This window comes from Hemitrygon akajei, chromosome 14, assembly GCF_048418815.1.
Source record: "Hemitrygon akajei chromosome 14, sHemAka1.3, whole genome shotgun sequence".
Classification (NCBI taxonomy): domain Eukaryota; kingdom Metazoa; phylum Chordata; class Chondrichthyes; order Myliobatiformes; family Dasyatidae; genus Hemitrygon; species Hemitrygon akajei.
In genome coordinates this window covers 31,276,513-31,301,589 of record NC_133137.1, presented here as the reverse complement: position 1 = coordinate 31,301,589, position 25,077 = coordinate 31,276,513, and the positions used below count along the sequence as shown (strand labels likewise).

Sequence of the window (25,077 nt, the reverse complement as noted above, 5' to 3'; positions counted from 1 at the left end):
CAATAGGAATATTTTTGCTCTTCATTTGGCTATGTCTTTATTCCTGGGATGATGCCAATCCTGAATTGTGGCTGTTTTCTGTTAAAGCAAAGGAAAAAGGAGTATATTGCCAACATATCAACCTGAACCCAACATATCAATGCAGCTACAAAAAAGGGGAACAACAGCGGCTATATTTCATTCGGAGTTTGAGGAGATTTGATATGTCACCAAAGACACTTGCAAATTTCTACATATGTATTGTGGAGAGTGTTCTAATTGGCAGCATCACTATCTGATATGGTGCTACTGCACAGGATTGATGTAAGCTGCAGACTTGTAAAATTAATCAGCTCCATCATGGGCATCCAGGACATCTTCAAGGGGTGATGCCTCAAAAAGACAGTGTCTCTCATTTAGGACATGTCACCCAGGACATGTCTTCCTCTCATTGATACCAGCAGGAAGGAGGTACAGGAGCCTGAAGCCACACAACCAGTAATTCAGGAACAGCTTCTTCCCCTCTGCCATCTGATTCCTGAATGAACATTGAACCCATGAACACTACCTCACTTCTTTTTTATTTCTATTTTTGCACTACTTAATTTAGTTATTTTATGTATACAGTATCTTTTATATATAAACTAACTAATTCAGTTTTTTAAATTATTATGTATTGCATTGTACTGCTACCACAAAGACAACAAATTTCATGACATAAGCTGGCGATATTAAGCCTGATTCTGATTCTGATCAGCAATCTGTGGCAATGAATTCCACAGGTTCACTACCCTCTAGCCAAAGAAATTCCTTCTCATCTCTGTCCTAAATGGGTATCCCTCTATACTGAGTCTGTGCCCACTGGTCCTAGACTTTCCCCACTATCGGAAACTCCCTCTCCACATCCTTTATCTAGGCCTTTCGATATTCAATGTTTCAATAATGAGACCCCCCAATTCTACTAAACTCCAGTGAGTAAAGGCGTAGAGCCATCAAACAGTCCTCATATGTTAACCCTTTAATTCTTATGAACATCCTCTGCATCTGCTCTAATGGTAGTACCACTTGTATTGAACAAGGGGCCCACACCTGCTCACAATACCCCATGTGTAGTCTGACCAGTGCCTTATAAAGCCTCAGCATTACATCCTTGCTTTTATATCCTAGTCCTCTCAAAATGAATGCTAACATTGCATTTGCCTTCCTTACCGCCAACTCAACCAGGATTCACTGATTCTTGAATTTTCTCTGTTTAGAAAATAGTCTACGCCTTTATTACTTCTACCAAAGTGCAAGAGCATTCACTTCCCTACACTATATTCCATCTGTCACTTCTTTGCCCATTCCCCAATCTGTCTAAGTCCTTCTGCAGACTCTCTACTTCCTCAACGCTCCCTGCATCTCCACCTATCTTTGTATCATCCACAAACTTGGCCTGAAAGCCATCAATTCCACCATCCAAGTTGTTGGCATATAATATGAAAAGAAGTTGTCCCAGTACCAATTCCCTCGGAACACGATGGAACACCAGCAGCCAACCAGAATAGGCCCCTTTATTTTGACTCTTTGCCTCCTGCCAGTCAGCCAGTCTTCTATCCATGCTAGTATGTCTCCTGTGATACCACAGGCTCTTATCTTGTCGAGCAGCCTCAGGTGCAGCCTTGTCAAAGGCCTTCTGAAAATCCAAGTACACAATATCCACTGACAGTCCTTTGTCTATCCTGCCTGTTATTTCCTTAAAAGATCCCAATAGATTTGTCAGGCAAGATTTCCCCCTAAGGAAACCATGCTGTCTTTGGCCTATTTTATCATATGTCTCTAGGTATGCCAAAACCTCATGCTTAATAATGGACTCCAACATCTTCCCAGAGTTACATTTTCACCGTTTTAACTGGCCTGAAACTGGCTGACCAAAGTTGCTCCAGTTATTTCTAGAAGCCACTACAGGAATTATGGTAAATGATGTGAACTGTTAACAGTAAATTGATACACAATCCCAAGGCCACAAGCTCTCCAATGACCTGCATGAAAAGAATTAATCATCTTCATGTTTAGCAACTTGGAAGTATATTTTCTTCCCAAATAAGAACATTTCCTGTTCAAGACAGCTTGGAAATTTAGGAAGAGAGGATGATTTTTTTGTGCTAGTCTTGAATACTTTGAATAAAACACACATTTCAGGAGCCTGTTGATGCCATCAAGTGTGTAGAGGACATAAGCCTTATTCTCATTTCCAGTCAATTCTATTTTCCACACTAGCTCAATGCTTAAGCTGGCTGACTTAATGCCAAATGCGTCAAATATTGATCAGGGTTTGTCCTTGATTTCCTTTGTGTGCTTTACTCTGAGCTTAATTTGATTTCCTCCTTTAGGAACTGAGGAATTGCTAACTGCACCATAGAGCAGTGTCTATACATAGAATATACAGTATGTGGATGTGATCTTGGAATATGGCGAGCAGTGTGGGCCCCTTAAAGGATGAGCTGAGGAGGTTAATGAGAATGATTTTGGGAATGAAAGTGTTAACATATGAGGAGCGTTTAATAGGCTCTGGGCCTGAACACGCTGGAGTTTAGAAAAATGGGGGGGGGGGATCTCGCTGAAACCTATCGAATATTGAAAGTAACACACACACACAATGCTGTAGGAACTCAGCAGGCTAGGTAGCATTTCTGGAAGAGTAAATGATCAACTTTTCGGGCCAGGAGGGAGGACAGTGGGGAAGGACAGACGGACGAGGAAGTCTTGTAGGGAGCAATCCCTTGGAGAGCAGAAAGTGGGAGGGCGGGAAAGATGTGCTTGGCAGTGGGATTCTGTTGGAGATAGCTATTTATGTTACCTACGCAACTCCCTTGTCTGTTTGTCCCTCCACACTGATCTCCCTCCTTGCAAGCAGAACAAATGCTACACCTGTCCCTATACCTGTTCCCTCACTTACATTTAGGGCCCCAAACAGTCCTTCCAGATGAGGTGACACTTCACCTGTGAGTCTGTTAGGGTCATATAGTGTGTCTGGTGCTCCCATTGTGGTCTCCTGTATATTGGTGAAACCTGAGATAGATTGGGAAACCGCTTCGTCCACCAGAAAAAGCAGGATCTCCCAGTGGCCACCAATTTTAATTCCATTTCCCATTTACATTCTGACATGTCAATCTATGGCCTCCTCTATTGCTGCAATGAGGTCACACTCAACTTGGAGGAGCGACACCTTATATTCCGCCTGAGTAGTGTCCAACTTGATGGCATGAACATCAATTTCTCAAACTTGTGCTAATGCCCCTCCTCACCCTTCCTCATTTCCATTTCCCTCTCTCACCTTATCTTCTTACCTGCCCATTACCTCCCTCTGGTGCTCCTCCCCTCTTCCATGGCCTTCTGTCCTTTCCTTTCAGATTCCCCTCTTCTCCAGCCCTGGATCTCTTTCACCAATCAACTTCCCAGCTCTTTACTTCACCCCTCCCTCTCTCCCAGTTTCACCTATCACCTACTACCTTATTTCTTCCTCCCCCCCCCCCCCCCCCCCCCAATCTTCTTACTCTGACTTCTCATCTTTTTTTCTCAAGTCCCAATGTAGGGTCTCAGTCCGAAATGTTGACTATTTCTTTCCATAGATGCTGCCTGGCCTGCTGAGTTCCTGAAGTGTTTTGTGTGTGTTGCTTGGATTTCCAGCGTCTGCAGATTTTCTCCGGTATAAATATTGGAAGAACTAGATAGAGTAGACATGAAGAGGATGTTTCCTGTAGTGGAGGAGCCTCAGAGCAGAGGTGCACCGCCTCAGAATATGAGGATGTCCCTTTAGAACAGAGATGAGGAGAAATCTCTTAAGCCAGAGGGTGGTGAATCTTCGGAATTCATTGCCACAGATAGCTGAGGAGGCCAAGTCATTGGGTTTACTTAAAGCAGAGGTTGGTAGGTTTTCAATTAGAAAGGGTGTCAAAGGTTATGAAGAGAAGCAGAATGGGTTTGAGGGGATAATGATGGAATGGCAGAGCAGACTGAATGGGCTGAAGAGCTTTATTCTGCTCCTATGTCATACGGTGTTACCTATTTAAAAACAATCTTTAAGCAAAGTCCGGACCTGTTGGGAAAACTAGTGCCATCCCTGCAGAGTGGCTCCTTGGGGAAAAAATGAGATTGTTTGCAAATTTGGTGTGACAGTTGATCCGAAGACGTACTTTGGACCATATGCTCACACCAGACCATCAAATTCATGGGAGCTTAGATAATTGTGGACCACTGTCAACCACCTTCTCCCTGGCCTTAGCCTCTGTGAGAATTGACTACTGGCAGAGTCCCTAGTCTTTGCACTCTGACTTCACTGAAAATGAGGCATTTGAAAGTCTACAGTCACAAGTAGTAATGGGCAATGTAGTTTTAGTTGTTGCCAACATTAAGCACTTGTGTCCAGCAGTCAGAAAAGATTTATTGTTAAAATGATGTTGGAACCAGACACTGCAGTGCCTAAGGGAGCTAAATGTGACTCTGTGCTGAACTGAGGCCGTGTCCTGCAGCTAACAGGCTCTTGAATCAGCTGCTGGCTTCGTGTCTGTGGACTTACTTCTGTGAACTTCAGTACTGAATGCTACTTGCTTACTTTTATTGTTTGCGCAATTTTTTTTCTCTGCACATTGGGCGTTTGATGGGTCTTTTTTAAAAATGATTTCTATTGGGCTTCTTTGCTTTGTGACTGACTGTAAGGAGAAGAATCTCAAGGTTGTATAATGAATACATACTTTGATAATAAATGTACTTTGTACTTTGCAACAGTACAAGGTCTCTGCATTGTGAATATTGAATGCCTCTGAAGTACATTACTGTGGCATGTAAAACTGAATGACCTTCCACTGAAATGATGGATGTAAAACTTGGGAACCACTTATAGACTGAAATTTGTACATCTGATTTGGGGTAAGGAGTACTGGACATATTGTTTCAGTGAAGTCTGCCAGAAATCATGGATATTTCCTGAAGGTTGAATCTTGTGGATCTAGCTTTGAGATCCTGCAGAAATCAGAGGTCTATGCAGATGTGTTCATACCACCTGGGAAACAAAGGAGTCAGCTGGCCAGGGTGTTAACTGATGTGTATGTGAGTCGGGGCAAAAAGCATAGAAGAAAAAAGTCTGGTTCCTTTTCTGTGTCTGTCTGCTGCTGAGTTGCTAATTGTGCTTCTGTTGGATTGTGTGAGTCAGACTGCAAAGTGAGGTACATCTAAAATGGGAGAGTGATAGTGCAGGGAGGAGAAATAGTATGGGGCACGTCGCAAAGAGATCCCCATGTGGAGAAGCACTTGGATGTGAAGGAAGAGGTTATCTTTTATCTCAGCAACTTTTTTGCTGTTTGTAGAAACCAGAATTTTTAATACACTTAAATGTATTGAAATGGTTGACACAGTTGACAGTTCCCCAACCTCTGAGTCATAAGGTTGTGATTACAAGTCCCATTCCAGACTTGGGAATGATAGTTTTGGTTTAGACTGCAGAGCAGATGCAATGTTTCTCTGCCAATACTGCTGTATCTATGATGTTAGGTCATCTTTCTGCCTTGGCACCTTGAGACTTTATTGCGAAGAATGATGGACGTCCGCTGTTCTTCAATGAATATCAGTTGAAACAAGTGTAATTGGACTTCACCATAGAAGTGTTTTCTGTGCACTGTCTCTTGGGTGTAAACGCAGGAGATTCTGCAGATGTTGCAAATCCAGAATGATACACACAAAATACTGGAGGAACTCAGCAGGCCAGGTAGCATCTATGGAGAGGAATAAACAGTCGTAATTTCAGGTCGAGATTCTTTGTCAAGATTGTTAGGACAAGAGGGCATGACTTCAGGATTGAAAGACGTCCTTTTAGAACTGAGATGCAGAGAAATTACTTTAGTCAGAGGGTGTTAAATCAGTGGAATTTGTTGCCACGAGTGGCTGTGGAAGCCAAGTCATTGGGTGTATTTAAGGCAGAGATAGATAGGTTCTTGATTGGCCAGGGCATCAAAGGTGAAAGCAGGGGAGTGGGGACTGGATGAAGTGGGTCAGCCCATGATTAAATGGTGGAGCAGACTCGATAGGCCAAATGGCCTACTTCTGCTCCTAAATCTTATGGTCTTTAAGATTGGAAAGGAGGGCTTCTTCCCCTTCCTTTCCAGTCTTGACAAAGACACTCGGCCCGAAATGTCGTCTGTTTATTCCTCTTTATAGATGCCTCCTAACCTGCAGAGTTCCTCCAGTATTTTGTGAAGCAGTTTGTTTCCAGTAAACCTGAAAGGAAATATTTTCTGACTGACGTGTTCTTTCTGTCAGGATATTTTGGGTGTTATTGGCTCAACCAAATGAATGTCAAGTTTAGGAACAATACCACCACTGTGTTTAATACTCCCATCCTAATTCTCCTCTGTAAAGCTGTCATCACATTTCATGTATAAAAGTAGTGACCCTTTCCAGCCCTCTCGCCCTGTACCTGCTGAACAGGAGGCAAGAGTCTTCTAAACACTTCGTGGAAAGTCTAAAGTGCACTTCATGGTTGCATTGCAATGAGACCGGGTCTGTTTAATTGTTGCAGTAATGACTGCGTGTATTTTGTTCTTTAAACTCAAGTAATGACTGTGCTTTGTTAACATCACAGCAATGACAGTGTTTGGTCCCTTATTAAGGCAGCTTGTGATGGAAGAAAAAGAGTTCGAGTCAAAGGCTCAACAACAGGTCCTTTAACTGTAAACACAAAGTACACTGCAGATGCTGGGGTCAAATCAACACGTACAAACACGCTGGATGAACTCAGCAGGTCGGGCAGCATCAGTGGAAACGAGCAGTCAACATTTCGGGCCGGTCCTGACGAAGGGTCTCGGCCCGAAATGTTGACTGCTCATTTCAACGGATGCTGCCCGACCTGCTGAGGTCCTTTAACTGACCGTGCCCACTCCAATCACCAAATATCCATCTATAGTACAGATTGGTGTGGACATGGATTCCCAACCTGGGGTCCACAGACCCCTCAGTTAATGGTTGGGGTACTCACTGCCTGTTATGCCATTGGCATTTAGGGCTGCAATGAAGGTCCTCTATCACTGGTGGTGTTCAGGGCTTCCTTCCTCATGTCAGTAGCTTCTCCTCGGTTTTCACTACCGTCAGTCATGCAGGTCCCGGGTGGAGACTCACGAATACGGTTGCACTCAGATGTAGAAGGGCTCTTCATTGCTGTTTCCATAACAATTTTGTTTCACCAGTCTAGTCTGTTAGCCCTGAGCTGAACCTTTTAAACTAGGGACCGGTGGACCACTGTTAGACTGGCCTCTACCCTTTGACCTGTTTGGCACGGGTGACCATACAAAGGGCCAAAGCATAAAGCCCTGACTCCAGCCAGCATAGCTCTCCGGGTCATTGAGGCACTCAAGCCTCCGCAATAACGTTGTGGTCCTCTTGGAGGAATAGTCGAGGTCCCAGACTTGCTCCATAACATCGTACACTCTGGCAATCCAAGGGTTCATGTGGATACTTTGTAAATGCTGTGAGACACCTGCCTTGACTAACTACTCATTTAATTAAAAAATCTTGGATTTCCTCATTCCAAATTCAGGGAATTGGTCCGGTGCCATGGGAAGCCAACTGAGCTTAGTTTCATCCCAGTGGTAAACAAGATGGCTTTCCGTAGCAGAGGTGGTTGGGGAGGGATGGGTAGAACAAGGGGAATATTTGATAGGGTGAGAAAATATCTTGTCTTTCCGAGGTAGCTCTTTTGTACAATCCAGCCCTTTCTCGCTTTCTCTGCTAACTTGTTTTCTCTCCTTCCCAGTTCCAGTGAAAGGTCCCTGGCCTGAAACCTTAACTGTTTCTCTTTCTACAGGTATTGCCTGACCTACTGAGTATTTCCAGCGTTTTCTCAATTTTCCAGTATCTCCATGTTTTTGAAATGTTCTTTAGTTTGTCCAAACCATTTTATTAAACTACCTCAGTGCCTCCACAGATAACTGTCAGATGATTAAGAGCAAATTGATCCAGTACATCTTTATTCCAACCATTATTCTAATGGTATTTGTGGAGGCTGCCCATTTTCTGATGCTGGAAGTTGAGACTAAGATACCTTTGGCTATTTCCTGGCTGCATAACACAGAAAATTGCAATGTTATGTACCTATTTATTTAAAGAAAGTAAAATAACAATGAACAGGAGTAAAACTATCAGGTGATATGACCAATGTAACGAAAGCTTTGTATTGAGTTATTACTAATTTTATGCCTTGTAGACAAGCAGAACACTGGGAAAAATGTTATTAAGGATTGAAAGCATTAAGAAAATAGTATCTTAAAACAAGTTACAGTTAACTTTCACTGAACTGCAATATAAAAAGGAATAGTGTACAGGGAAACAATTGAAATGATAATCAAGAGAAATCAGGGAATTACATATTGAGAAGAAATTTGTCAATAATGGTTCATCGCAGAAGCATGAAGGTCAGATTTCAAACTATGTGAAATGTGTAGATCCAATACAAATATTTTGCAGAACAATGCTGATTTACTGATTTATTTATTTAGTGTGGAACAGGCTCTTCTGGCCCTTTGAGCCGTGCAGCCCCAGCAACCCCACAACACCCATTAACCCTAACCTACTCACAGGACAATTTACAATGACCAGTTAACCTATCTGGTACGTCTTTGAACCGTGGGAGGAAACCAAAGCACCCGGCGGAAAGCAGTGCAATCCACGGGGAGGACGAACAGACACACCTTGCAGAGCAACACTGGAATTGAACTCCAAACTCTGGAATGCCCAAACTGTACTGTGGCGCCCAAGCTGTACTGTGGCACCCAAACTGTACTGTGGCACCCAAGCTGTACTGTGGCGCCCAAGCTGTACTGTGGCACCCAAGCTGTACTGTGGCACCCAAACTGTACTGTGGCACCCAAGCTGTACTGTGGCGCCCAAGCTGTACTGTGGCACCCAAGCTGTACTGTGGCACCCAAACTGTACTGTGGCACCCAAGCTGTACTGTGGCGCCCAAGCTGTACTGTGGCACCCAAACTGTACTGTGGCACCCAAACTGTACTGTGGCGCCCAAACTGTACTGTGGCGCCCAAGCTGTACTGTGGCACCCAAACTGTACTGTGGCACCCAAGCTGTACTGTGGCGCCCAAGCTGTACTGTGGCACCCAAGCTGTACTGTGGCACCCAAACTGTACTGTGGCACCCAAGCTGTACTGTGGCACCCAAGCTGTACTGTGGCACCCGAACTGCACTGTGGCACCCAAGCTGTACTGTGGCACCCAAACTGTACTGTGGCGCCCAAACTGTACTGTGGCACCCAAGCTGTACTGTGGCGCCCAAACTGTACTGTGACACCCAAGCTGTACTGTGGCACCCAAACTGTACTGTGGCACCCAAGCTGTACTGTGGCACCCGAACTGTACTGTGGCACCCAAGCTGTACTGTGGCACCCGAACTGTACTGTGGCACCCGAACTGTACTGTGGCACCCAAGCTGTACTGTGGCACCCGAACTGTACTGTGGCACCCGAACTGTACTGTGGCACCCGAACTGTAAGGTGGCACCCAAGCTGTACTGTGGCGCCCAAGCTGTACTGTGGCACCCGAACTGTTCTGTGGCACCCGAACTGTACTGTGGCGCCCAAGCTGTACTGTGGCACCCAAACTGTACTGTGGCACCCGAACTGTACTGTGGCACCCAAGCTGTACTGTGGCACCCGAACTGTACTGTGGCGCCCAAACTGTACTGTGGCACCCAAGCCCAGGAAACTTTTAAATAAAAGATGAAGGAAGTTGTGAAAAACTATTAAAACATATTAGAGACAAAAATGGGATTATGTAGGAAGGTACATAATGACCAAACAGCGATATCACATCACAACTGATACTTAGAGTAGTGCTGATGAGGGAAACTGGTATAATAAAGTTCAGAGTAAATTTCATTATCAAAGTGTGCGTGTGTGTGTGTGTGTGTGTGTGTGTGTGTGCAGTGCGTGCGTGCGTGTGACATTCGTTTTCCGGCCAGCATACTCAGCAAATCTATAAAATAGCAACTGTAACAGAATCATTGAAAAATCAGCCAGAGTGCAGAAGACAAGAAAATGTGGAAATGCAAATATAAATAAATAACGGGAAGTTGAGATAATAAATAAAACGCCCTAAAAGTGAGATCAGTGGTTGTGGGAACATCTCAATGGATGGGCAAGTGAGTGTGGTTATCCCCTTTTATTAAAGAGCCTGATGGTTGAGGGTTAATAACTGTTCTTGAACCTAGTGGTGCAAATCCTGAGGCTCTTGTACCTTCTACCTGAATGGCAGCAGCAAGAAACAAGCTTGGCCTGGATGGTGGGGATCTCGGATGATGGATGCTGCTTTCCTATGACAACGTTTCATGTGATGTGCTCAATAGTTGGGCCTGTGATGTACTGGACTGAATCCACTACCTTGTGTAGGATTTTTCGTTCAAAGGCATTGATGTTTCTATACCAGGCTGTGATGCAGCCGGTTAATACACTCTCCACTACGTGTCAGTAGAAGTTTGTCAAAGTTTCAGTTGTCATGCTGAATCTCTGCAGACTCCTAAGGAAGTAAGAGATGTTCCTGTGCTTTCTTTATAATCGTACTTAAATGCTGGGTGCAGGACAGATCCTCTGAAATAGTAACGCCCATAATAGTCATGACATTCAAAGGAAATCACAAAAGATATAAGACTGCAGATATAAGACTAATATTTATAGTGCCTAATTTCAGCAGTAAGACTGGAATTAGGGACTGTAAATATTAGGAAGTCATAATAAAGGTAATAAGGGAAGTTCTTTGAAAATGAAAATTTGCAGGTGTTAGAAATCAGAAATAAAAACAAAATGTTGGGGGGAGAAACAGCAGGTCAAGCAGCATCCGTGGAAGGAGAGACCGTCAACATTGGAGGTGCATGGCCTATTGTCAGAATGGAAGAGAGATGGGAGATGAGTTTGAGTAAATAGTAAATGAGAGAAGTTTGATGCTGTAAACTGAAAGGATAACGGCCCTGTTTGAGATGGGTTGCACAGACTTACATTAAAAGAAATTGGGGAAGGTCTAGCATTAAAAAAAGGAACATTGCCAAAGGCCTGCCAGATAGACAATGTGATTCCTGTAATTAAGGAAGATAAAGTACAGGGAACTAGGAATCATTTTGTCTTCATGTTATTAGCAAGGAAAACAATTACTTAAGAATTATTTTTTTTAAATCCTGTAGGAAGTTATTGGTAGTTGACGTAGATTTCAGAAGGGTACTTACATTATCTGAGGAGTGAGCAGGTAATGTTGCAGAAGTGTTACATTGGAATTTTGGAAAGATTGTCGATAAGATATTGTATGGTACACTCAAGTTTAAAATAACAGGATGCCGAGACAGAGAACAAGTAGCAGAATAGCAATTTGAATAAAAATCAGCAGAAGCTTTTCAAAGTACTTACTATGGTGCTGGCAAAAAATACTACGCATCTCATGGACCTGTCACAGAACAAACGAATCGGTCCTCAGTGAGATCAAACCAAGTCTCTGTCTGGAGGCTCAAATGACAAGATTCCACCTATCGTACTTTGGGCACATCATGTGAAGACTGGCTTGAATTGCTTCTCTCTCTCTCTATATCTATATCTATAAATATATATTTTGCTATCTCTGTTTCTCCTACACATAAATTAGAATATGATGCACCCCCACAATGTAGTTACAATCATACTACAAAATAAACAGAAGTATTTACCTTAAGTACGGTATACAAACAACATGTACACATTTACACATCCTCAGTACTAAAGAAATGGAATATTCTCCATGTGTGGCAGGACAGGCACCATAAAGCCAACCCGAGTGCATCAGTTCGGTTTAGGACCCATTATGAGAATACACCAGGGCGAAGACATTGAAGTGCACACTCTCACTGCGACGACAGCAGAATGACCAGGCAGTGTGTGTAAGGAGTGCTTTTACTGAGCACCCTCTTTCACAGACTGAGATGGGTCACATTAAAATGGCTTAGTGGAGTAGTTGCAGACACATTCTGCTTCTTGGTCAATGCAATATGGAACCTTACCGTCCTGATTAGCGTAGGGGATTCATTATCACAAGAAACAGTTAAGAAGGTGAGAAAGGGAAACGTCATGGTAAAAGGAACGAAGGGATATGTTGATGCAGTGAAAGAAGCACATGCGGAATATTTGCACTGCTGTGATCCTACTGGCTGACTCGTTTGTTTATGTGCTGGAAATATTAGATAATACAGTACAGGATGATATTTTTGGTCCTTCTAATTCTCTCACTTTCATTTCAGGACAGGGTGAAACAGTGCTTTGTAGCTCCCGCTATAAAGACAAAGGACACCGACGCCCTTGTGCAGGAGAGAGACCAGTTTTGCACGTGTGACGACAAAGAAAAGTATGGCACCTATGAGGAGAGAGGCTACAGCACAAGTGAGGACACCGAACCAAGCAGCAAATACAATGAGCCAAAAGACTATGAAGACACAATGTAAGAGTTGTGTGAAAGTCATGAGATACTTAGAGTGAGGATATGTCTACCATGGTTTGAGACCATCGCCTACTTTGTTGGTCAAAGTACTGATTGGAGCAAGGCAGAGCTAGAGGATGTGCCCTGTTGTAGCAGAGCTCTTAAAGAATAAGCAAGTTTCCAACAGACGATGCATTTTATGCCACCAAATGGGAATAGCAACTTGTTACTCATTGGTCTGCCTTGATTATGAGTTTTACATCAGTGTTGAGGGGAATGGATGAAATAGAGTCCTTGTTGATTTGTTTTGGTGAGACTCCTGATGTGTTGAGTCCTCTCAGATCCTTGAGCTCAAAAACCCAAAGGTGTTAGATTTGGCTCATATCCATGTGGAGTTAATGGTCCTCTTTACAAGGGAGGCAGAAAATAGTGGACATTTTACTTTCCAAAGTTCAAAGTAAGTTTCATTATCAAAGTACGCATATGTCACCATATTGAACCCTGAGATTCATTTTCTTCTGGGCATACTCAATAAATCTATAGAATAATAACCATAACAGAATCAATGAAAAACCACCCAACTAGGGCGTTCAACCAGAGTGCAGAAGTGAAAAAAAACTGTGCAAATACAAAAAAAGAAAGAAATAATAATCGTAAATAAATAAGCAATAAATGTCGAGAACATGAGATGAAGATTCTTTGAAAATGAGTTTTTAGGTTGTGGGAACATTTCAGTGATGGGGTAGGTGAAGTTATCCCCCTTGCTTCAAGAGCCTGATGGTTGAGGGGGCAGTAACTGTTCTTGAACCCGGTGGTTTGGGGTCATTTTAGGGAATCCAACTTGGCTGTAATGGTTTGTGAACATTCTGTAGTTACACTGTGCTTATTTTTGTAAAGCTGTTACTGAAGAGAGGGAGAGGTCATATCCTGCCTTATCAAGCACCAATGCCCAAGAGAAGAGAATGAAAATGGATAGTGTGTTGCAGAGAATGAGGATGGCGCATGGAAGTTGTGTTCCAAGTCATTTTGCTATAGATGAAATGATTTTTCCAGTAGGGCCTACACTGATAAGCCCTGTTCAGATTGTAGGTGTAGGCCTCCGTTAGTCTCGATAGACCATGGATTTGCACCTTGGAAAGTTTCCAGGGCGCAAGCCTGGGCAAGGTTTTTTTTAATGGAAGACCAGCAGTTGCCCAAGCTGCAAGTCTCCCCTCCACACCACCAATGTTGTCCAAGGGAAGGGCATTAGATTATCGTATAACTTATATGATACCTGAGAAGGGGAAAAATTCTAATGAGGTCCCCAAGTATGGTAAGACCACATTTGGAGTGTTGTGAGTAGTTTTGGGCCCCATATCTCAATGGATGCACTGGAATTGATGAGGGTCCAGAGGAGGTTCAGGAGAATGATCCCAAGAAGCAAAGGGTTAATGTATGAAGAGCATTTTAAGGTTCTGGGCCTATGCTCAATCTAATTTAAAAAGATGGGGCGGGGGGGGAATTCTCTTTGAAACAGATCGAAAATTGAAATGCCTAGAGAGCGTGGACATACAGAGGATGTTTCCAATAGTGGGGGAGTCTAGGACCAGAGGATACAGCCTCAGAATAGAAGGACATCCCTTCAGATCAGGAGGAAATTCTTGAGCCAGAAGATAGTGAATCTGTGGAAGCTCAATCTGTGTATGAAGCTTAAGTCATCAGTTATATTTAAAGTGGAGGTTGCTAAGTACTTAATTAGTAAGGATGTCAAAGAATATGGGGAGAAGACGGGAATGGGCTTAAGAGGGAAAATAAATTGCCTATGATCGAATGGCAGAGCAGACTAGATGAGCCGATTGGCCTAATTTGTTCCTATGTCCGATAGTGTTTCTAAACGCTATGACTTATGCAAAAATAGTCATGGGTTCAAATTACAATCTGCAGGAACCAAGAGGATAAACACACTTGTTCTAACAATATGAACAGCCACAAGTTAAATTTCTTGTTGACTGGTTTGGACTTCATTCTGTTACAGCTGTAGACCAGTGTCACCCTGCAAGGACCGTACTGTCGATCCATTTGGCTACCCAAGAAGCACATCATTGTCCTCAGAGGTGACTCCTGCCAGTGAGCAGCCAAGCTCCCTCCAGGAGCCCAGATCCATAAGCCGTGGTGAACTGGAGTTCACAGATGACACAGATAGTTCCCAGTCTATCGGCCTAGTCGCTCAAGATGACCAAGCTCCTCAAGGATTCTCATTCTTGGAGGTAACTATGGGTGTCTGTTTTAACAATCAGCAAGGGCTTCAATACTTCTGTTTACATTCTCCTTGAGCACTAATTGTTAGAACAGAGCAACAGAGTAGAAGGCAACGAAGAACCTGGATGGTGCTTACTCTGCATTGCCTCAGTGCTGCCAATGATGAGGCTTATTCCAGTTTTTTTAGAATGGAAGATGGAAAGAAGGTAGTCTTTCTAATGGAGAGAAGAGATAAACTGACATGTTGCAAACTACATTTGGGACTATAGACATTCACTTGTTGTACCATGAATAATGTCACCAGAGAGACACTGAAGCTGGTGGTTATAGAAGTGTTTTATTCAACGAAAAATGAACAGTAGGAATCATATTGAGACACTTGTGGAGGAAGAAACCTTCCGACCCAATATTACATGACTTTTTTATATGCTAAAGATCAAAGGTATAAGTACAGTAGGACAATTCTTGTTACAATGCATCTAAACTTGGAGACAGTGCAAAAGGGAGGATAGGCAGGTGATAGAGAAGGGACGTGCTCAGTCCGATGGTTTAAGATGTGTCTATTTTAATGCATAGAGCATTATGAACAAAGCGGATGAGTTTAGAGCGTGGCCTAAACTATCGACCAGTGAGTCTTTTTTCAATGGTTGGTAATTTGTTGGAGAAGGACCTGAGAGGCAGGATTTATGAACATTTAGAGAGGCATAATATGGTTAGGAATAGCCATCATAGCTTTGACAAAGGCAGGTCTTGCCTTCTGAGCCTAATTGAATTTTTTGGGGATGTGACTAAACACATTGATGAAGGTAGAGCAGTAGATGTGGTGTATATGGATTTTAGCAAGGCATTTGATAAGGTACCCCATGCAAGGCTTATTGAGAAAGTAAGGAGGCATGGTCAGACCCCACTTGAAGCACTGTGCTCAGTTCTGGTCGCCTCATTATAGGAAGGATGTGGAAACTGTAGAAAGGTCACAGAGGAGATTTACAAGAATGTTGCCTAGATTGGGGAGCATGCTTTATGAGAATAAGTTGAGTGAACTTGGCCTTTTTTTCTTGGCGTGAGGAAGGATGTGAGGTGACCTGAAAGAGGTGTATAAGATGATGAGAGGCATTGATCGTGTGGATAATCAGAAGCTTTTTCCGCAGAGCTGAAATGGCTAGCACGAGAGGGCACAATTTTAAGGTGCTTGGAAGTAGGTACAGGGGAGATGTCAGGGGTAAGTTTTTTACGTAGAGAGTGGTGAGTGTGTGGAATGGGCTGCAGGAGGCAGTGGAGCCGGAAATGATAGGGTCTTTTAAGAGATTCTTGGATAGGTACATGGGGCTTAGAAAAATAGAGGGCTATGGGTAAGCCTAAGTAGTTCTAAGGTAAGGACATGTTCGGCACAGCTTTTGGGCCGAAGGGTCTGTATTGTGCTGTAGGTTTTCTATGTTTCTAATGCTTCCTTTGAATTAGATATAGTTTTCAAACACCTTCTTCTTTGCACCTACACTTCAGACACCCAAAGCGAATGTTAATCCCCACTGACTCTAGGCTGCATTCATGCATATGCAGACATCTGAGGTCTAAGTGGAGTGTTTGTGATTGACCCCAACCTGCAGCTCCAGCCCATTATTCTGAGCTGCATTTAAAATTTAATCTGCAATCCACTTCAGATCTGAAGATTGGTTGCTAGTGAAATTAATATTTGCTATATATCCTAACCCCAGAATACACCTAACTCTCCTATCTTTAAAATAGTCCAAAATTAGTATGTTTTCCTTCAGGGGAAAAACTTGCCTGACAAATCTGTAAGGATAGGTAAAGGAGAGCTGGTGGATATTGTTAACGTGGATTTTCAGGAGGCTTTTGACATGCCACAGGTGCCACTGTTTAATAAGATAAGAGCCCATGGTATACAGGAAAGATACTAGCATAGATAGAAGATTGGCCAACTGGCAGGAGGCAAAGAGTGGGAATAAAAGGGGCCTTTTGTGGCTGGTTGCTGTTGTCTAGTGGTGTTCTACAGGGGTAGGAGTTGGGACTGCATCTTTTCACATTATATATCAATTATTTGGATGATGGAATTGACGGCTATGTGCCCAAGTTTGTGGATGATACGAAGGTAGGTGGAGGGGCATGAGTGTTTACGAAGCAGGGTGTCTGCAGAAGGACTTAGATTGGGGGAATGGACAATTAAGTGGAAGATGGAATATAGTGTAGAGAAGTGTGTGGTCATGCACTTTGACAAAAGGAATAAAGGCATAAACTATTTTTTAAAATGGGGTGAAATTTCAAAAATCAGAGGTGCAATAGGACTTGGGAGACTTTGTGCAGGATTCCCTGAAGGTTAACCTGTCGGTTGAGTCGGTGGTGCGGAAGGCAAAGGCAATGTTAGTATTCGTTTTGAGAGGACTAGAACACAAAAGCAAGGATGTAAGCTGTTGGTCAAACTGTCCTTGAAATATTGTGAGCAGTTTTGGACCCCCTAACTAGAAAAGATGTGTCAGCATGGGAGAGGGTTGAAAGGAGGTTCACGTGAATGAAAGGGTTAATGTATGAGGAGAGTTTGAGGACTCGGGGCCTGTACTTGCTGGAGTTTAGAAGAATGCAGGGTGGATCTCATTGAAAACCATTGAATATTGAAAGGCCTAGTTAAAGTTGACGTGGAGAGGATGTTTCCTATAGTGGGGGAGTCTAGGACCAGAGGGTACAGCCTCAGAAGAGGGATGTCCATCTGGAACACCAAATAAAACCAAAGAATAGAAGGCACAGAATCCGGCTGTCTATCTCAGCGGTATATGGAGTTTATGCTCTCCATGAGCTCTTCACATTGAATACTTATTTTTGGGGGGGAAACGTAATATAAAATTTACACACAGTCAGAAGACACAGGGAACGCTCAAGTTAGGAAAAGGAAAAGGAAACAGAGTTAATATTTCAGGCTGGAAAGACATAAAATTGACCATGAGCCCTCACTGCTTCCCTGCTCCTCTTCCTCAGCCTGTGACCACGCTGGACAGCTGTGCCCAGAAGAGTCGGATCCAGCTCGGCAGGAAGACTTTCCGTCGGGCACCAACAAAGCACAGGAAGGGAGGCTGGGAAGACCAGATCGATGGCACAGACCAGCTTTCTGAAAGAAATATGGATCCATGCACGTACAGAGATTCAACAGGTAAGATAAGGTTGTCAGCATGGAGGACGAAAAGGTCACTTTCAGCTGAATGAGAGTAGTAAATACAAGGAACAGGACGAATGGATTCTGCCTAGATTAATCAATGTAGTAAAGCACAGTATGTGTTCCAAAGGGTAATGAATTCATCTTTCTTTGTATAGAAGATAGTAGGAGGGGCTAGCCATCGTCCTTTCAGGCACACCCTGTCATTCAGTGCGAGGTCTCACCTCCTTAGGGTCAGATCCCCCAGCCCTCTGACCTTTCAAAAATTTATCTATTAGCCACCTTAAATTTCTTTAATGTTCAAGTGCCTTACCGTTCGGCCTGGGCAATCATGTCTCTCCATCCATCATGGTCCCTGACCCTCCGAATTGTAGTTGTTGCCTCCCCTGTTTCTAACCATGATGTTAACCCACCGATCATTCTCACTCTCTGCCTGCCCCTGCTTCTTTTTATTCCAGCTTTCCAGTTGTAACTAAATGGTCTAATGTCTCTCTTCGCATGATGTGTCCAAAGAATTTTGATTGCTGTTTTCTGATTTTTTTTAAGTAATGTACGTTTTGTTTTCGTTCTCTGTAGAACTTCTTCACTGGTTATCCTGTCCGTATACGATATGCATAGCATTCTTCTGAGAACCATATCTCTGCTGCATTGATTCTTTTTTTCCATTGCATTTGTGATGGTCCATGACTCACAGCCATACATCAATATAGGACTAATGTAGCAGCTGAAAGTTCTAAGGTGGATGTCAATTACTATTTTCTTGTTCATTAAGATGTTTCTCGTTTCTGTAAATGCTGTTCCTGCCATTGCTATTCTTGCTATTACGTCTGTTTCGCATTTGCCATCAGATGTTACCCATGATCCAAGGTACTTGAAGTTGTGGACTTGTTTCAGGATTTCATTTCCCAATACGATCCAACAGTTTGGCATGCAGGGTTCCCCCGCTATCCGAAGGTAGAGCGTTCCGATGAAACGGTTCATAAGCCGGAATGTCGTAAAGTGAAGAAGCAATTATCATTTATTTATATGGGAAAAATCTGTGAGCGTTTGCAGACCCAAAAAATAACCTACCAAATCATGCCAAATAACACATAAAACCTAAAATAACAGTAACATATAGTAAAAGCAGGAATGATATGATAAATACACAGCCTATATAAAGTAAAAATACTTTTCTGCGATCATTGCAGCACTGTCCACCGTAGCGAAAATCTCACGCAAGCACTCTCGGCAGAAACACTCGGCACAAGTGCTCTCGGCAGCACTATTGGCGCAACCACTCTCAGCAGAAACTCTCAGCACAAGCACTCTCGGCAGAAACACTGTCTCCAGTAACCTTTAAGCTATGAAGCTGCCAAATCATACCAAATAACACATAAAAATACACAGCCTGTATAAAGTAGAAATAATGTACGCCCAGTGTAGTTTCACTTACCGGAATTGGGAAGACAGCGAGCACACTGATGATGGTGTGTTAGGCTGAGTTGTCGGAGGTTGGGGTAGTGGGAGGTAGAGGAGACTGGGGTGTCATCTCATCGTCGTCTGTTTCCATCAGGGCAGGCAGGTTACTAACGTCTTCTGTGTCTGCCTGCCTCAATGTCAAAAGTCGAGGTTTGTTGTCTGCTGTGGCTGATTTGGAAGGCTTGAAAAACGACAGTATGCTTGACTGCTTAGCCTCGCGCATTTTTCTATCATACAGTTCTTTGTAAGCAATTAAACTATCCTGCAAATATGCCCTAAACCTACGTACCCTTTCAAAATTAAAGTCATACTTCTCTGCAATCATTGCAGCGTTGTCAATCGCAGCGAAAATCTCACGCAATTGCTTCATGTTCAGTTCCTGGACGGCTTCAGTTTTGGGCCATTCGCTACTGCGTTCAGTTTCAATTGTTATCCTTTCCTCTTGCAATTGCATCAGCTCTTCATCTGTCAGTTCTTGGTCATGGGATGCCAAAACCTCTTCAACATCATCTTCGCCAACTTCCACAAACCCAGCCTCCTTAGCCAAACTCACTATGTCCTTACTTCATTCACCACGATCGAAACATTAAATTATGTCTAGTTTTACGCTAAGCGTACCACCCTTATAAGCTTTTTTAGGCTTCTCTGATACCTTAGAACTCATCTTGCTAACGGATGCACAAAATAAATTGACATAAAGCACAGATGCTCACAGGCTCGTGTTTAAGCAATACCGACTAGAATACGGTTCCGGGGGAGGAGCTTGGCTGCTCGGGGCACACGCTGCCTTTTTTTGTAACAGTGAAAACACCTTCTGTTAGCGAAAACAGGTAACCAATGTAGGTCTTTCGTAACAGCGAGGTGTCGTAAAGCGAACGTTCGAAAAACGGGGGCCACCTGCATCAGGTTTCTTTGATATTACCATTACTTCAGTTTTCTTGTTGTTTAAGGTTAGGCCAAGTCTTTCGCTCTCTGTTCTTAAACCCTGATCTTAAACCACATCCCCTCATTCTATGCTGTGTCACTACTAAAGAATGGCATAGAAAATGCCATTTCTATGGGAGATGAAATATAATACTGACAAGTGTGAGGTCTTGCACTTTGGCAGGAAAAATAATAGAGCAAGTTATTACCTAAATGGAGAGAAACTGGGAAGTGCTTCTGTGCAAAGGGATCTGGGGGTCCTGGTGCAGGAAACACAAAAAGTTAGTATGCAAGTGCAGCAGGTGGTCAAGAAGGCCAATGGAATGCTGGCTTTTATTGCTAGGGGGATGGAGTATAAGAACAGGGAGGTCTTACTGCAGTTGTACCGGGTATTGGTGAGACCACACCTGGAGTACTGCGTGCAGTTCTGGTGTCCATATTTAAGAAAGGACATACTGGCTCTCGAGGCAGTGCAGAGAAGGTTCACTAGGTTAATTCCGGGGATGGGTGGGTTGATGTATGATGAGAGGTTGAGTAGATTGGGACTCTACTCATTGGAGTTCCGAAGAACGAGAGGCGATCTTATTGAAACATATAAGATTGTGAAGGGGCTTGATCGGGTGGATGCGGGGAGAATGTTCCCAATGATGGGTGAAACTAGAACTAGGGGGCATAATCTTAAAATAAGGGGATGCCGTTCCAGGACTGAGATGCGGAGAAATTTCTTCACTCAGAGGGTAATGGGGCTGTGGAATTTACTGCCCCAGAGAGCTGTGGAAGCTACTACACTCAATAAATTCAAATCGGAGATAGACATTTTCCTGGATAAAAATGGCATTAGGGGATACGGTGAGCGAACAGGTAAGTGGACATGAGGCTAGGTTTAGATCAGCCATGTGATCTCCTGGACCAGTTTTCGATAGCCTGGATGGGTCAGAGAGGAATTTTCCAGATTTTTTCTCCTCAATTGGCAACTCGTTTTTTTTTCCCCGGGTGATCACATGGGTTTGGGCGGGATGAATAATAAAATAAAATGGGCGGTATGGTGCCCTGTTGCCTTGTGGGATTCGGTGAAAACTAGAGTTAAAATTGGATCAGCCATGATCTTGTTGAATGGCGGAGCAGGCTTGAGGGGCCGATTGGCCTACTCCTGCTCCTATCTCTTATATTCTTATGTAAACACATTGTGACATCTGCCCCTTGGGATCTGATACGTTTCAATAAGGACAACAGGGCTTATTTGCAGGATGGTTTGAGTGCTTACAAAGAACTGTATGATAGAAAAATGCGTGAGGCTAAGCAGTCAAGTATACGTTTCAACAGGCACAACCTGTTCAATTCTTGACATCCTTGCTATCCTCCCACTCTCGTGCCGCTTGTCACTCGGAGACGTTGGAGTGTGCATAATTAGCCACTTGCCAAGATCCAATAAGAAGTTAGGCTTAAGTAGAGCAGCCATTGTGTGAGTGGTCCGGTGTTAGAGTGGGGAGTTCTGGCTTTGGCTTAGAGAGGCTTTGGTGAGCAGAAGCAGAGGCTGTAGGCAGGTTCTTTTCACTTAATTTTCCTTTCTTTCTTTCTTTCTTTTTGTACATTTAGAACAGTGGGGATACTCCTTTTAGAGGGCACGGGAAGGCAAGGAGAACTCTATTTTTCTTGACGACCACACCTGCAAGAAGTACATCCGGCTGCAGCTTTTAACAGGCCGTGCTATGGAGTTGGAGCTGGAACTGGATGAACTCTGGATCATTTGGGATGCTGAGGGGTTGAGCAACAGGATAAACAGGGAGGTAGTTATGCCAAGGTGCAGTTCACAGGTAACTGGGTGACCATCAGGAGGGGAAGGAGGATAGACAAGCCCTCTGACCGTTCCCCTCAATAGCAGGTATACTGCTTTGGATACTGTTGGGAGGGGAGGGGGGAGATGACCTAGCAGAGGGAAGTTGCAGTGGTCAGGTCTCTCGCAGTGAGTCTGGTTCTTCACTCAGAAAGTTACGGGGGAGAAGAGGTGAGCTGTAGTGATGGGAGATTCAATAGTAAGGAGAACAAACAAGAGGTTCTATGGGCAATAACAAGATTTCTGTACGCCTCCCAGGTGCCGGGGTCAGGGACATCTCAGATCAAGTCCACAGGATTGTTAAGTGAGCGGGTGAGCAGCCAGAGGTCGCTGTCCATGTCGGTACCAGTGTAGGAAGGGTCACAGGGTTCTGCAAAGTGACTCCAGGGAGTTTGGTGTTAAATTAAAGGACAGGCCCTCCCGGATTGTGAACTCAGGATTATTACCTGTGCCCTGTGCTAGCAAAGCCAGAGATAAGAATGTTGACATACAGACTCCTTGCAGACACAATTGGAATTGAACCCGGGTTCCCTGGATTATGCTAACCACTGCGCTAACAGAACTCCAGTTAGGGAATGAGACAGGGCAAATAACAGAAGTTTGTGTAGGGGAGCACTTTGAATTTAGTGACCATAATGCCATTAGTTTCGAGGTAATCATGGAAAAGTATTGGTCTGGCCCTCGGGTTGAGATTCTAACTTGAAGTACGGCCAATTTTGATGGTATCAGAGGGGATCTGGCAAGTGTGGATTGGGACTGGCTGTTTTCAGGAAAATGTGTACATGGTAAATGGGAGGCTTTCTGAGAGTACAGAGTTTGTATGTTCCTGTCAGAATAAAAGGCAAGGATAACAGGTTAGGGGAACCTTGGTTTTCGAGAGATATTGAGGCCCTGATAAAGAAAAAGAAGGAGGTGCATAGTAAGAATAGACAGGAAGGGACAAATGAGGTACCAGAGTATGAGACATGCAAGAAAACACTTCAGGAAATAAAGACTCTAAGCCTCTCTTGACAGGACAGTCTTCACATTCCCAGAACTGACCTAGTGAATCCCATTTGGTCTGCTCCAATGCTAATGTATCCTTTCTTAGGTAAGGAAACTAGAACTGTATAGTGCTCTGGTTCTGCTGTAGCCCATCTCTGTATAATTGTAACACACTTCCCTATTTCTAAATTCCAGTCTCTTTACAATAAGCACCAATAATGCCATTTTCCTTCAGAAATATTTGGTGCATTTGTGTTCACAAGGGCACTTACAGCCAGCGTCACTCACTGTGGTTTCATTTAGAGAAGCAGCGTGTTAAACAGACCCTTCGAGCCCACTCGCTCAATTACACCATGAGACCAGTTAACCTACTGACCTGTCCATCTTTGGGATGTGGGAGGAAACCGGAACACCTGGAGGAAACCCACAAGGTCACGGGGAGAACGTACAAACACCTCACAGACAGCAGCGGAAATTGAACCCCTTTCCCTGATGCTGGTATAGCATTATGCCAACCACTACACCACCCTGCAACCCCTGAAAGAAAGGAATAACAAGATAGTATTCAAGGTTTGTCAACCGTTCAGAACTCTGATAGCAGAAGGGAAGAGGCTGTTCCTAAACTGTTGAGTGTGGGTCTTTTGGCTCCTTACGTCCTTCCTGATGATAGCTTTTGAAAACTCCATTTAAATAATAATATATATTTTTTCATTCCTTTGAATGGTGTCTTTTGACCTCACACATTAAACTCCATTGCCAGATTTTTGCCCACTCAGTCAGTCTATCTATATCCCATTGCAAAGTCACAATATCCTCTTTACAACATGCTCTTCCAGCTATTTTTGTGTCATTTGCAAACTTGAATACCTTCTACAGGTTAGTAATGTAACTGAAATCTGTGAACTAATCCCTGGGACCAGAAAGCAGATACAAAGATTCAAAGTACAGGTGGCCCCCATTTTTCAAACGTTTGCTTTATGACAGCTCGCTGATACAAAAGACCTACATTATTAGTACCTGTTTTCGCTAACCAAAGAGGATTTTCGCTTTTACGAAAAAACAATGCCCGCTTACCCCAAGAAAGACTACCATGACCGTGAAGCCTTGTGCGGGCAGTTGTGTGCTTATGCATATATATGCGTACGTATGTGTGTGTGTGCGTAGGCGTGTACGTGCTGGTGCGTGTACTTGCCAATTTTTTTTCTCCAAATCGATTTTGGCTCACTGTCTTTCCGATTTTGATCGGTGAAACTACACTGTACATACAATATTTCTACTTTATGGGGGACGTCACGTGATGACGTAGGATCGAGACGCTGGAACCCAGCTCTTCCATAAAAAGTTAATAAATTAATGTCCAAATGAAGAAAAGTTAGTCAATACTTTCTAAAAGTTACTTATAAACTACTCCGGATTGTGTCAAGCTACGCCTCAAGGAAGGAAGATGACGAAAACTAATACCGGGAAGACTACGCAAGTTGGAACAAGAACAAGGCCCATGTCTACTGAGGAACCGCGGTCTCAGGTACATTATACCACCGGCAATACGGAACAGGAGACTGCGGCAACATCAGCAATTTCTAAAGGAAAAAACCATCGTGAACTGCGCAAACGCGAAGGATGGAGCATGCGCAAACGGGAGCAACAAGAACTACAAAGCCCAGCTACCACTGCAACTGAAAGTGATAGCGAATCGGAGGGAGAGACAGATCTTCCGGAAAGATCAGATGAAGAGGGAGTTAAAAGTCCTTCTAGAAATATAGAAAAGACTTTGAGGCAAATAATGCGTAAATTAGACACATTAAAAGTAATTAAAAATAATCAAAAAATACTCGAAAAAGAAATGACCAATATGGAGATTATGCTTGATAAAATGACAAAGAGACAGGAAAAAATGGAAAAAAGAATTACGGACTTGGAAACTACAACGGAAGACATGGTTGAAAGAATGGACAAAATAGAAAATGAAAATACTGCTTGGATATCAGAAAGAAAACAATATATGGAAAAAATTGATAAGCTTGAAAATT

At 43.4% G+C, this 25,077-nt stretch overlaps 1 protein-coding gene across 4 annotated transcripts in view; it reads left to right on the top strand.

Moving 5' to 3' along the window:
* Positions 1 to 25,077, top strand: part of LOC140738451 (uncharacterized) — a 268,214-nt gene that overhangs the window by 226,154 nt on the left and 16,983 nt on the right. For 3 of the 4 annotated variants that reach the window (XM_073065743.1, XM_073065744.1, XM_073065742.1), the window contains 3 exons: positions 12,271 to 12,467; positions 14,461 to 14,692; positions 17,670 to 17,841. In XM_073065743.1, coding sequence (XP_072921844.1) covers positions 12,271 to 12,467; positions 14,461 to 14,692; positions 17,670 to 17,841 — 601 coding nt within the window. Of the gene's footprint in view, positions 1 to 12,270; positions 12,468 to 14,460; positions 14,693 to 17,669; positions 17,842 to 25,077 lie in introns of those variants that run through there. The other variant, XM_073065745.1, reaches the window with a different exon arrangement.